We start from the raw sequence: 14,781 nt of genomic DNA on the forward strand, positions 1-14,781 counted from the left end.
GTTTGCCAAAACTTTTAAATTATGCAAAGTTTGCATTTTTTTAAATGTAAATTATGTAAATTGAATTAACTTGATTGATTTTGTAAACCAGGGAAATCTTTAAATTCGTGAATATTGAAAATTTGGTACAATTGTTAAATTTGGTAAAATTCGTAAATGAGATAAATGAAACAAATATTGGAAACATGGTATGATTTTTCAATTTTGTAGATTTGGTAAATTGTGTTTATGTGGTGATTTTTGCTAATTTGGTAAATTGTTAAATTTGTAAATTCAAAATTCGGTAAACTTAGATAAAATTGTAAATTTTCTTTAAAATTTTAAATTAGATTTTTTACAATTATTATTTATTTTGTAAATTGAATAAATTTGTAAATATGTTTTTTTATTTAGTAAATGAAGTAAATTTGTATATTTCGTAAAATTTGGTAAATTTTGTAAATTAGAATGTTTGAACAATTTGATAAATTTTGCAAAATTTGTATTTTTTACTTTTCGTAAATTTAGATAGTCTTAAATATTTTTAAATGTTTGTAGATCTTTTTAGCGTATTTTGTTAATTTTGTAGATTTTTTTCGGTCATTATTCGGAGAGCGTTTGGTACGGTATGTCCACGCATCCTTCCTCCCCTGCAGAGTTTGGGAAATGTGTTCCGTTCTCAGAATCCTCTCTGCGGTAAACACAACGCAGTAGGGCTGGCCGCTTTGATTGTTTTGGTTTTTTTTCTTAAGGTGACAAAACGTTTTAAAAATATTTTCAATTTTAATTTTTACAAAAAAATCGTATTTTAAAAATCAACATTACCTCCTTCTCCAAATCCGCCCTCGTCTGCTCAAACGAGTTCACATTCTCCTGCAACCGCACCACCTCATCCCTCAAATCAACATTCTCATCCCTCGCCCGCTCCAGTCCCTCCTGCAGCAGCTTCCTCTCGTTCTCGATCTTCGCCAGCTGATTCGTCAACTCCACCTCCAGCTGATCAATTTCGCTGTCCTTCTCCGCCACCCTTCCCTCCGCCTCCCCCTGCACCCTCTTCACCTCCGCTTGCAGCGCCGCCACCTGCTGCCCCAACCCAAAGTTATCACTCTCGAGCTCCGCCGATCGGCGGGTTGCTTCCTCGTGCGTCGCGGCTTGCCTCTCTAAATCGTTCAAGCGGGTTTGCAGCTGATCGCGTTGATGCTCAACGTCCCGCAGCGTTTCACCCAGCTCGAGCAGTTCGTCCTCTTTTTCTTTAAGCTTGTGCTCGATCGCCTCGTCGTGCTGAGTCAGGTTCGCCAACCTGCGCATGAGTTCATCTTCGTGCTCGCTGTACTCTTGGGTGCGCTCGTCGAGCGCTTCGCCGAGGAGCTTCTTCTGGCGCTCGAGCGAGTTGCGGCGCTGCTCGACGAGGGAGATGCCGCGCTCGAGCTTGGCGATTTGGTCGCGCAGCTTGCGGGACTGCTCGTCGGCGAGTTCGAGGTCGAGCTCGAGTTGGCGGACTTTTTCGGATTCGGCTTTGAGGGCGGCGTTGAGGTCTTCCTTGTCGGCTTTGAGGCGGCCGAGTTGGAGCGTTTGGTTGTGGAAGTCCTCGAGTTTGCTTTGGGACATTTTGATCTCGTCCTCGAGGTAGGCGGTTTTGCGTTCGTGCTCTTGGAGGCGCTGGATCTCCTTGTTTTTTTCTTTGATGATGGCTTTGCACTTTTCGATTTTGACGTTCTTGGAGGCGAGGTCTTCGCTGACGGTTTGGAACTCTTGGAGCTTTTCTGCGAGTTGGTACGCGACTTGTTGTAGCTTTGACTCGCCTTGCTGGACGCGATCTTCAAGTTGCTGGTACTTTTCTTGAAGGGTTAGGAGGTCGTGCTGGGATTGCTGTCCGCTTGTTTCCAGCGTGTACTTTTGCTGGAGAAGCTTGTGGAGTTCGTTGTTGAGGTGGTGCATCTTCTGCGAGAGTTGTTCGTTCTCTTCGCGAAGGTCGTCGGAGGGGGAAGCTTGCTTGGCCTCCTCGAGTTCCTGTTGAGCCTTTGCCAGCTTGTCTTCCAGCTCCTGGCATTGGACGTTCTTTTTCTTCAGGTTGGCGGCGAACTTCTTGAGCTTCTCCAGCTGTTCCTTGTTCTTGGCGTCGAGTTCCTGCACGCGACCTTCGTCAACCGCTGGAGTTGCTAGTGCTTCCTGAAGTCGACGTTCAGCTGACTCCAGCTGCTTCCGGACTTCGACCAGCTGTTGATGCAGCGTTTCGACCTCGTCCTTCTTGGCGTCGAGCAGTTCCTGCAGGTACTGCAGCTCGTCCTCCTTCTCGATCACCCGATTCGCGTTCTCCTCCATCGTCTTGTACAGGTCGATGATCTGAGCGTTCAGCGTGTCGATCGTCTCCTGCTTGTGGCTGATCTCGTCCTGCTGTTCTTGAAGCTGCTCCAGCTGCTGCTTCATCGCTTCGTCAAACCGCTCCGAGTTCTGCTCGACGAGCCGGCTGAGTCGTTCGATCTCCTCCCTCATCTGCTTCGCCTCGTTCTCGTAGTTCTGGATCTCCTTCAGCTTCCCGGCAATGTCGTGCTCGTGCTCCTGGTACGTATCGATCAGCTGCTGCTTCTGCTCCTGCACAAGCTCCTTCAAGATGTCGATCTCATTGCCAGCTCCCTTCAACCTCGACTGAACTTCCTCAACCTCAACCGTCTTCCTCGCCGCCAACGACTCCAACTCCTTCTTCAGTTCCCTGATCTCATCATTCCTACTGTTCAGCTCCACCTTCAACAGTTCCGGCTCATCATCCGACGAACTCTTCTCCGCCTTCGCCTCCAAGTGTCGCTTCAGCTCATCAATCTCCTCCCTCTTCCGCTCAACCTCCTCCCTCAACAGCTCAATCTGCTCGATCTTCTCGATCTGGGCGTGCGTCATCTCCATGATCTGCTCCCTCAACCCGCTCGACCCATCAACCTCCGCCAACAACCCCCCCGCCAACCTCCCCAAATTCTTCGCATCCCCCGCCAGCTTCTTCGCAATCTGCAGCTTCTTGTTCTTGTCCTTGTATAATCAAACTAACTCCACACTAACACCACCTCAACTCATTCCTTACTCCCCCCACCCTTACACCCACACCCCCAAAACCCCTTCTATCTCATACACTTCCCCCTTACCCTTCTCCCCCCTCACCCTCAACCACCTCCCACCCCCTCACCACCACCACTACACAACCATCCTACTCCCCCTACCTCTCAACCAACTAAACACTCCCCACCCTCCTCACTAACTACCCCCCTACTCAAAATATTACCTACTCATCTAACCACTCTCTCAACCCCTCCCAACCTCTAATCTTACTACAACTACTACTACTTCCCTCAATTCCACTTTCTATTCTTTTTTTCTCCTACCTTATAAAACTCTATTAACACCCCAACACCCATACTAAACTTTACCCCCCAATACCCTCAACCCCCTCCCACTAATCCCAATACCCTCCCTCTCCCTCTCCCCCCTCCCCTCCTTCTTATACTAAATTCCTAATCCCTCTTTCCACAAACAATCCCCTATCATAAAATAAAATCAACCCCAAATACCCCCCCAACCCCTCCCCTCCCAAAAAAAGTTAGGAAAATAAAATCAAACACTCGAAGAGGGATTTAGTGATTGTTGCTTGTACCTGTACTTTACTTTAAATTGTGATTCTTTGGTTTGAAATACTTAAAATTTTTATTTGGCTTAGCTTATTATAAGTTTGGATTTTCGTCGTCAAAATTGCAAAATTTATAATCTGGAAAGGTTTGCAAAACAGAACAAAGCGTTAAAATTAATACAGTGAATAATTTTATTTAGAAAAAATTAAACTGACTAAACTCTCATCAGAGTGTGATGCTGAAAACAAAGAACTGTCGCGTTTTTATACCAATTCTATGAATTTCTAAATTTTAGTTTTTATTACATTTTTGAGAAATTTTTAGAAATATTTTTTTTGCCGTTTGATTTTTCTTAGGAGGTGCAAAATCAATTTTGGAAAATATTTGTAATTGCCTGAGAATGAGAATTTTAAATCTGATAAATTTAATAAATTTAAAAAATATATTATAAATTACACAACGAGAATTTCAAATTGTTTTATATTTTTAATATCAGGCACATTAGGAAATAAACTTATTTTTGAGAATTTTGAAATCTGGAACTTAAAATTTTTATAAATTTAGAATGTTAAGATATTGAAGCTTTAGAAAACAAAATGTAAGCTGGTTACAAATATTGGAATTCGAGGATTTAATTTTGGAACTATTGAACGCCAGGATTTTTTTTTATTTTAAGATCTTAGATAGCGAAAAAATAATTAATTGGAAAATTGTAAAACTTTGAAATCTTTAAAATTCATAACTTCAGAATTTTTGCTATTTTAATATTTTTTTTAAGTTTGTTATTAGTTTTAGGTACAGTCATCCCTCATATTCGGAACAGTTTACAGATCGGCCAACGTTCAAAAAATCATAGTTAATCGATAATTGAACATAAAGATTTGCTTTTACCTTCATGTGAAAGCTTTTCTTGCGATCTTTCGATTGATGTATAGACCGGTCATATATTTTTACGGTTTATATCAAGTTTTTAAAGAAAAACATTGACCCTTGAAATCCACAAATTCGGAACACTTTTTTCTTACGATGTAAACAAACTTTTTTCCTTCCAGGAGTACTTATTTTTTACAAAATAATGACTTCACTCTCTGAAACCAATAAAACTCATGCTTAGTAATGTTTTATGAATGGTCTGATAACTTTTTTGTGAAAATATCAGTTGAATTAAGGTGTTCCACAATTGTGGGAGGCACAATAACATCCCACAATCATGGAACAGGCGATTTGGAGGCAGTGTTTTGCTGCTCTGGATAAAATAGTCATGAAAGGCAGGTTTTTGTTTGAAAAGTACTACTTTTACTAGTGAAATAGCAAGAGAATGTCCAAATAAAGGTCCTAAAAAAATATGTGGGTGTTCCGAATAGGTGGGATGACTGTATCTTAGAATTTTGAATTGTTTAATTAATTCTTTTCTAAATATCAACAACATTGAAACTTTTTTTAATGAAAAAATGTGAAAGAATTTGAGAACTTCAGGAAATTTAGGAATCTTGTAGAATTTTAAAATTAAACCCTAGGAATCTCTTTGGGATTTTTTTTTAGAAATCCTGAATTTTAGTATTAAAGATAAAAATTAAAAAGTTAAAGCGCTGATTTTATTAGAATTTTAGATTTTTTTAAATGCGGACTTAGACATATTGAGATTTAAGATTTAAAAAATTTAGAAATAAGAATAAAAATAAAAAAATATTTTACAGACTAACAACAATAACATTTTAAAATTGTTAAAATGAAAAATTTTAGACTTTTACATTTAGGAAATTTCAAATTTCAGAAATAAAAAATAGAATAAGACATTTTTCGAGTTTTAGTATTTAATAAATTATGAATTTAGGAAATTGAAAATTAAGAATTTTGTGATAAGAGATTTAACAATTGAAGACTAACTAACTTTTTTTTAAATTCAAGAATTTGAATATTTCAGGCTGATGCAGATATTTTTCAAAGTTTTTGTCCCTCGGCTCTAAGCATGGTCGGAAGGAGCAAAAATATATAAATATTGAATTATCAAGCCATAGTATCAACATTTGCATGGAAAAAGTGTTTTAAAATGCATTTTACACTAGTTCAATTGTTTTGCAATAAAACTAATGATTGTAAGATTTGACAAAAAAAAATGTCAGCGAAAAAAAACTTTTTGCGATAATAAACATCGATCATTTTCAAAAATTCAAAAGATTTTTAAATCAACCCAAATATGCTAAAAATGTTTCTTAACGCAGGGGAATGCATTTTAAATTGATTTCAGCTGATTGTACTTAAATTTCCATTGAAATTTTGAAGATTTTTTTACACCCTGATTTTTCGGGCCAACTTTGAAGGGAACAAAAACTTCAAATAAAATTTGTACCAGCCTTATTAAATTTAGAAATTCAGAAAAGTTTGAATATTGAAATTAATAAGAGATTAAGAATTTTCAAATTTAAGAATAACAGAATCTTAATTTTTTTGAAAATTAGATTTTTTAATTTAAGAATTGCAAAATTAAATCCTAAAAATTTCAGATTTTAAGAATTTGAAAATTTTAGTTTTTAGAACGACAGAGTTTTGGAATTTTAAGATAAAAGAGATTTATAGAATTTTAAAACTTAACCCTCAGAAGAAACCTGAATAATTATTTTTTTAATAAAAGAATTACAGATACAATTTAAAAAGCTGAAAATTTAAAGAATTGAAGAATTTCTTTTTAAATTTTTTTATGGCAGATTATTATTTTAACAAAATATTGGAACTTTTAAATTAACAATTAAAGTTTTCCGTAATTTAAAAAAAAATTGGGTTCCAGAAACTAACAATGTTGAAACTCTTGAATGAATTAAACCAATTCAAGAATTTCAGAATTTTAGAAAAAATAACATAATAAAATAAAAAAAATCAAGCATTTTAGATTTGGTTTAAATTAAAATATTTTTTTTTTTTTAGGAACTATTTTTTTAATTTGATAATTAAGATTTTAAATTGAAAAGAATGGAAGCGTTTAAGAATTGCACGGTGTACATGAACCAACACGGTGTTAACGAGTATTGATACAGATATTTTATTTATAATACGGTCTAAAAAAAATACATCGTAGTTTGACTATTTTTACAATCAGATTGTTACCGGATTGAGCCCATAAGTTTGATAATCTTGGAATAAGAATTATAGAATTTAAAAATTTAAGAATTCTTAAATTAAATAATGGAAGAATTTTGAAATTTTAAAATTCAAATATGTTCAAATTTCAACAACTCAATAATACAGTCCAGACTCGATTATCCGAAGCCCTCGGAAAAAAATCACTTCCGTTAATCAAAAACGAAATAATATTAGAATCTTAGAATCTTAGAAATTGAGAAAAAAAAATGCAGTTTGAGGAATTTTAAAACTTAGAAACTCAAAAATTTAGAGTTTTTATATATTTTAAAATTTGTTTTTAATTTATTGAAATTTAAGAGCCACATATTTTTTTAATATGTTAATATTTTAAGAATTTTGAATAATATTTTTAATTTTCGAAATTCTCAAGGAAAAAAATTAATCTCACCTTTTTTAAATTTAACAATTTTGAATTTTGAGATAATCAGGCCATAAGAATCTCTTTGAAATTTTATATTCAGAAATTTTAGACATTCAGAAGTTTAGAATTATTAAATTGAAGAGTTAAAGGTAAAAAAAGGAAGAATTACTGATTTAATTTTTTTTTAATTTTAAGCTTCTTTTTAAGCAAATTTAGAAATATTGTAGAATCGAAAATTTAAGGATCTCATAATTTAAGAAATGCATATTTTCAGAAACTTACAATTTTTAGCGTTTTGAAATCCTTTAATAGCTAAATTTAAAAAAATTGAGTGCGCTGAATTTTTTAATTTTGGTAATCAAAGATTAGAATCTGCAAATTGCATCATTTAAGAATTTAATAAATAAGGAATTTATGGTTCGTGAAATTTTACAATACTAGATTTTTTTTTCAAAACATGGAATTCATAGGACCTTTTGAAAAAGTAAGTGATTATTTAGAAATGTAGCAATTAAGGATTAAACAATTTACGAATTTGAGAAAGCGGATTTTTTTGAAAATTTTAAATTTTGGAAACTAAATAATTAGAATTTCAAAAATTGTAGAGCAAAAACTTCCATAAAATTTGCAATGGCCATGATTTTTGTATTCTAGATTTGCTAAATTTAAAAAAAATGCGACATAAAAATTCTTGGAATTTCAAAATTGAAGAATTTTAGAAATTAAAATGAAAGAGTTTAAGAATTTTAAAAATTTTAAGCTTTTTTCATCTGAAACTTGGATTTTCTGGATTATTGAATTTAAATGTTTTAAAATTGAAAAATATGAGCATTTTAAAAAATTGCGACGTCTTTCGAATTTTTTTTTCAAAGATAATAACATAAATTTCTGTCAGAAAAAAGACAGGGCTGCCAGATTTTTCAATTGCTGCAGTTTTTTTTTGTTGACTCAATCAATTCATGTTGAATCCAAAAATTCAAATGTAGCAATGTCAATTTAAAATAAACAAAAAAATAAATCAAATACCAACTCACCTATCCGCTTCATCCACCGCTCCTCCTTCGTCCACCCCTTCCTCTCCCCCTTCCCCAGCCGCAGCAGCCATCTTCTTCTTCTTGGCCGCCGCCTCATACCCCTCAATCTCCTGCTTCTCGCTCGCCGTCAGCCCCTCCACGATCTCGATCGACTCCGCCGAGCTGACCTTCTCCACCGAACTCAACTTCTCGATCCGATCGAGCAGCTCAATGTTTTCGCACATGTACCGCTCGAGTTTTTGCTGCAGCTCGGTCCGTTCGCTCTCCAGCTTGCCGATTTGAGCCCGTAACTCTTCCCGATCGGTGACGCACTGCTCGAACTTTTCCTCGTACTCGATCGACGTCATCTGGGACTGGATCGAGGTGGTTCCTTGGTCCGCGACCTTGCTGGATTCGCGCATCGTTTCCAGCTCGTGCCGGGTCGCGTTCAGGTCCTCGTCCATGTCCAGCTTTTGCTCCTCGAGCAGTTGGATCGCTTGGGTTTGGTTTTGGCAGGTCGTTTCGAGGATTTTGATGCGCTTTTCAAGCTCGGAGTCGGGGAGGGAGCCGTCGTAGTTGACGAGATGGAGTTGGAGGTTGCCCTTTTCCTCCTCGACTTCGGCTAGCCGTTGGGTGAGGGTTTGGACCTCTTCCGTCAACCGTACGACCTCTTCATGAACCGCCGAGGTCTTCTTGAATGAATCCACTTGCTTCTGCAGCTGCTTGATCTTCAGCTTGGACTTGATCGCGCCCTTGTTCGCTTCGTCCAGCTGTTGCTTCAGCTTGCTCGTCTCCCCCTCCGCTTCTTCCTCCGCCGACTTGGGGAACAACTGCTTCGGCCCGGCCGTCTTCAGCTTCTCCTGCAGCACGGAAAAGTTCGCATTCAACACGTTCAACTCCACCGTCTTCTCCTGCAACTGCTCCTGCAACTCCTCATAAACCTTGCTCTGACCCTCAAGCTGTTCCCGTTGCGCCTCGATCGTCGCCTCCAAACTCCGCACCTTCTCCGCCAAATCCCCAGTCTCCTCCAACTCCCGCACCCGCTCCTCCAGTTCCCGCACCCGTTCGTCACTCTCGCCCTCCCGCCGAGCCTGCTCGACCTCCGCGTCGGTTATGAACTCGTACCGCGAACCCTCCAACTCCGTGATCCGGTGCTGCAGACTCTGGTTCAGCTTGTTCAGCTCGCTGATCTTGGTGGCAAAGTCCTGCACGTCCTCCAGGCTCTGCCGCAGCGTGGAGTTCTCCACCGTCAGGTCGTACCGGGCCGTCTCCAGGATGTTGTTCATCTCCTCCAGGTTGGACACCTTGGCCGAGCGCTCGTCCAGTTCGACCTGTTAGAAGGGGACAAAGCGAAAAAAAAAAACAAAATTAGAAACACATTTTTTGATCGTTTCTGTCTTCTGATGTAAATTTACCTCTCTTTTGATGTAATTTTACATTTGAGAATTTTCTTTAAAAAAAATACCCCAAAATTTATCTTTTTATGTAATTTTACCTAAATTGATGTGTAAAAAATAAATTACATACAAAATGATTAGAATTAAATTTTCACAATTTTCTATGTTATACATACAAATAATTTTCCTGTACGCGCAGGGTATCTCGGATAATATCAATTTGACGAACAACAAAATACATGATTCTAATGTAAAATCATCTGGGAAACACGCTGGAAATGCTCAATTTCGAATATTTTTTTTTTTGTATCCCAGATATTGCCGTTTAAATTAAGAGGATTCTTTTTTGGAAAAAGAAATACAAAACTCGCAAAACTCGTCCACATCGACCTGCGAGTAAGAGGAGGACGAAGCAAATATTAGAAACACATTTTTTGATCGTTTCTGTCTTCTGATGTAAATTTACCTCTCTTTTGATGTAATTTTACACTTGAGAATTTTCTTTTAAGAAAAATACCCCTAAATTTAACTTTTTGTGTAATGTTACCTAAATTGATGTGTAAAATTTTCACAATTTTCTATGTTATGCAATTTTTTACACATCAATTTAGGTAAAATTACATACAGATGATTTTACTAGGATATATAAAAAAAAACATCAATTTAACGAACAAGAAAATACATGAATCTAATGTAAAATCATCTGGGGAGGCCGTTAGGCGGGCTTCAATTTAAAAAATCGCCAAAAAATCATTTTTTAACCAATTTTAATCTTTAAAAAAGCATTGGAGAAAGACCTCTTAAAATTTTAGAAAAATTATGGGTAACTTGTTTTATGTAACTTTGCCAATGTTTTTAAAAATTTAATTTTTTTAGGGGTCAACTTTGGCTGTGTTTTTTACTAACGTTTCCTATATTTTAAGTAAAAAGAAGTATGCAGTATTTTTTCAACAATTTTAATGATAATGGTGCAGAAAATGTGAAACAATAGGCAAAATGTAATGATAGGAGGTTGTACAATACCAAATACTACCAAAAACAAACATGAACTAAACAAGATAAATGCAAATTAAAATACTAAAAATGAAACAAGAAAAACATTAAAAAAAACAGAAGTAAAGTTTTTCCTAGAACAAAAGTTGCTCAAAATGACCACACGGGAAAAATAAAAATTCTAAAAAAAAATTGGGCAGTAGAGGGTTAATTCCAAAATTGTTTTTGTTTGCTTCCCAGTAATAGCCGTTTTTTTAATAAAGAAAAAAATACAAAAATCACAAACTTTAGGGAGTTGCCAAATCAGAAGAGGTGGTCCTTGTTTAAGAAATTCGAGATTCTGGCATGCTTTGATAGGATGTTAGACAAAAGGTCGAATGACGTAAGTTCGAAAGAACTGAAGGTCGGAAACGAGAAAATGTCATAATTTAAACCTTTTGAAATATTAATTCATAATAATTAAAGTTTTTTTTCACATTTTTGTTAATTTCAAAAATGAGCAGTTTTTTTTTAAATAAGATAAAAATCAGATTTATTGTTTTATTTTCCAACATGAGCAGATCTGGTTTTGGAGATACTTTTGTAAGCTTTTCCATTCTTTCAAAAATTAACAGTTCTTTAGACAGTTTTTTTTAATAAAATTAAAACAAATGTTTCTTTGATATATTTTTTCAGTTCTTTTAAATTAATTCAATCTTGTTCCAGTATTTTTGGTTGAATATTGTTAAATTCAAACATATTTTTATAGTCTTCCAAATAATTTATTATTTTTTGTGAGTTTTTCCATTCTTTCAATCATGAGCCGGATCTTGAAAACGACCTCAAACATATTTATAAGAATTTTATATTGTTTCAAAATATTTTACTCTGGTTTTAATTTTGTAAATTTTGCTAATTTTTCTAATTTTTCTAATTTTCAAAATTTTGTTCAAATTAGTCAATTATATCAATTTTTATAATTTTTTTTCAATTTGCAAATTTTGTAAAAATTGTAAGTTTTGTCAATTTGTCAGTTTTGTAAATTTAAATTTTGTCATTTATATATTATTTTTTCAATTTTGTCGATTTCGTAAATTTTATAAATTTTGTAAAAATTTGAAATATTTTACATTTTTTTAAATTGTGTAAATTTTATCAATTTTGCCATTTGTGTAATTTATTTTCAATTTTGTCAATTTCATCAATTTTATAAATTTTGTAAATTTTATCAATTTTGTCATTTATGTATATTTTTTTCAATTTTGTAAATTTTATAAATTTTGTAAATTGGTAAATTTTGTAAATGTTGTATATTTTATCAATTTTGTCATTTATGTATTTTTTTTTCAATTTTGTAAATATTTTAAATTTTGTAAATTTTGTAAGTTTTTTAAGTTTTGTAGGTTTTGTAAATTTTGTTAATTTTATCATTTTTTCATTCATGTATTTTTTTCAATTTTGTCATTTACATATGTATTTTTTTTGTAAATTTTGTCATTTATGTCTTTTTTTCATTTTATCAATTTCATCAATTTTATTTTTTCAATTTTGTCGATTTCGTAAATTTTATATATTTTGTAAATATTTTAAATTTTTTTAAAAATTTGTCAATTTTATCAATTTTGCCATTTATGTATATGTTTTTAAATTTTGTAAATTTTGTTAATTTTATAAATTTTGTAAATTTGGCTTTTTTTTTTAAATTTTGTAAATCTGGTAATTTTTTTTTTAATTTTGTAAATGTTGTATATTTTATCAATTTTGTTTTTTAATGTAATTTTTTTTCAATTTTGTAAATATTTTATTTTTTTGAAATTTTAAAAGTTTTGTAAGTTTTATAAATTTTGTTAATTTTAATTTTTTTTTTATTAATGTGTTTTTTTTCAATTTTGTCATTTATGTATTTTTTTTGTCAATTTTGTCATTTATGCCTATTTTTCATTTTGTCAATTTCATCAATTTTATAAATTTTGTAAATATTTTAAATATTTAATGTTTTTAAAAAATCTTGTAATTTTTTAAATTTGATCAATTTTGTCATTTATGTATTTTTTTTTTCAATTTTATCAATTTCGTCAATTTTATCAATTTTGTAAATTTTGTAATTTATGTAAATTTTTAAAATTTATGTATTTTTTTAAATTCATTTATTTTTTTTAAATTTATGTAAGTTTTTTTATTTTTTAATTTTTGGTAAATTCTATCAATATTGTCATTTATGTGATTTTTCTTCTCAATTTTATAAATTTTGTAATTTTTGTAAATTTTGTAAATTTTATCAATTTTGTCATTCATGTAATTTTTCTTGTCAATTTTATAAATTTTGTAAATTTAGTATTTTTTTTAAATTTTGTAATTTTTTTTAAATTTTATAAATTTTGTAAATTTTATAAATTTTTCAATTTTGTCATTTATGTAATTTTTCTTGTCAATTTTATAAATTTTGTAAATTTAGTAAATTTTGTAAATTTGATAAATTTTGTAAATTTTGTAAATTATTATGTTAATTTTGTAAAATTTATAAATTTTGTATGTTTTTTGCTCTATTGACAGTGCCATCACTCACCTGCAATCGGTCCAGCTCCTGCTTCAAACTCGCCTCGGCCTGCACAAAGTTCGTTTGCATGCGCAGCATCTCCTGCTTGGTGTCCTCCAGCAAATCGACCGTGTTCCGTCCCTTCGCGGTCAAATTCTCCGTCATCAGCGAAACCGCCTGCGTTCGCGCCTCAATCACGCACTCTTTCTCTTTGAGCGCTTCTTCGAGGTCCAGGATTTTACGCTCGAGCTCCTTCACGCGCTCGTCGGAACTCGGTTGATTGGCCAGCTCCTGCTCCAACACTTTAACCCTTCCCTCGAGGTACCGCAGCCGCTCCACTTCCAGACTCGAAGTTAATCCGCCACCTCCAGCAACCATCTGCGTCAAATCGGACGTGCTCTTGTTAAACTCGAACCGTCCCATCTTGACCGGCGTGACGGCTGGCGGCCCGAGCAGCAACCCGCTCAAATCCCCCGTCGACCGGCCAAATTCCGCCGTCGACTGTTCCAGCGTGTGCTGGGACGCCTCCAGCTTGTGCTTCAGCTCGATGACGCGCTCCTCGACCTCGCGCTTCTGACTCTCGCGCGCCGCCATCTTCAGCCGGTTCTGCTCCATCTGCTGGCGCAGCAGGTTGACCTTTTCGCTGCCGGGCGTCTCCGAGCGGGCGCGCGCCACCGGCAGCGACATGTGCTGCTGCTCCTCGTACGCCACGCCGCTGATGTTGGCGAAGCTCGAGTCGACTTCGACCTCGGTCGTCTCCTCGTTGATGCGGGTGGACATGAGGTCCACCTCGGAGCTGGAGGCGCGGCTGAGGCGGGACTTGGTGGCCTTGGTTTTGTACTGCGTCAGGCGCTGGGCGATGTTCTTCACCTTTTCCTGCGCGGAGGCCGTCTTTTTGCCCTGGGCGGACTCGGTGGCGCGGACCAGCTCGCGCAGCGCCGTAATTTTGGCCTGCTGCTGGCTGAAGTTCTCCTGCAGACTGGTCAGGTCGGGCGTGCTGCCACGGCTGGGCTGGTCACCACCGCCCGGATCGTACCCGGACATTCTCGTAATTTGGGTTTATTTCGTTGACGTCAAATTTTGATAGATTTTAGGTTTTTCCTAGTTAATTTTGTAGCAAATTACAGTCGATCACAATGATACACACATATTCCCTAAAAAGAAAAGGAAAAATTAGAAGATTTACTAAACTAAATGTGACTTAAGCAATAAATTTATACAACAAGCCCAGACACACGTAATTATTGTTCTGCAAGAGTGGCCACACCACACGAGCGACTTTTGCAACGAAATTCCTCACTTCACAATAAATAAAGAGACTTGAACGAGTGTGTTGTGATGTCGAGGTGAACCAGTTGCAGTTTTCAAGTCCAAAAAGAGAGTAGTTGAAACTTTTTCGCTGAATATTTGAAAAGGTAGCTTAAATTTTACTAAAACCTCAAAAAATCGCATTTTTACAAACTACTCCAAAAATCTGTTCCCAAAAAAACTTCAAAATGCGACCTTTTCAAACGTTCCGCCAGCTTCAAGCTTGACGTCAGCTGTGTGAAGAAATTTTCGACCAACTTTCAATCGCAAATATCTCCGAGGAAAACACCGCTCCCGTTCAACCTGCACCCGGAAACGGTGCCCCGCACCGGAAGCACCACTTCCTGCCCCGAAAACCCACCTTTTACAACGAATATCGGACACTTTTTGCTTTTTTTCGACGAAGGGGAAAATTGAACGCAGCGCGACGAACAAACACAGAATTACACATCATCACAAGGAACGG

General features: G+C 35.4%; 1 protein-coding gene across 1 annotated transcript in view; it reads right to left on the reverse strand.

Moving 5' to 3' along the window:
* The window catches only part of LOC120424026 (protein lava lamp-like), a 30,213-nt gene extending 15,432 nt beyond the window's left edge, over nucleotides 1-14,781 (reverse strand). Inside the window, exons 1-5 of the mRNA XM_052706655.1 lie at nucleotides 14,677-14,781; nucleotides 13,038-14,161; nucleotides 8,124-9,433; nucleotides 3,050-3,059; nucleotides 805-2,997 (exon numbers count right to left, since the gene is read on the reverse strand). Coding sequence (XP_052562615.1) covers nucleotides 805-2,997; nucleotides 3,050-3,059; nucleotides 8,124-9,433; nucleotides 13,038-14,051 — 4,527 coding nt within the window. The 5' untranslated portion in view covers nucleotides 14,052-14,161; nucleotides 14,677-14,781. The remainder of the gene's footprint in view (nucleotides 1-804; nucleotides 2,998-3,049; nucleotides 3,060-8,123; nucleotides 9,434-13,037; nucleotides 14,162-14,676) is intronic.

This window comes from Culex pipiens, chromosome 1 (genome assembly GCF_016801865.2).
Source record: "Culex pipiens pallens isolate TS chromosome 1, TS_CPP_V2, whole genome shotgun sequence".
NCBI lineage: Eukaryota > Metazoa > Arthropoda > Insecta > Diptera > Culicidae > Culex > Culex pipiens.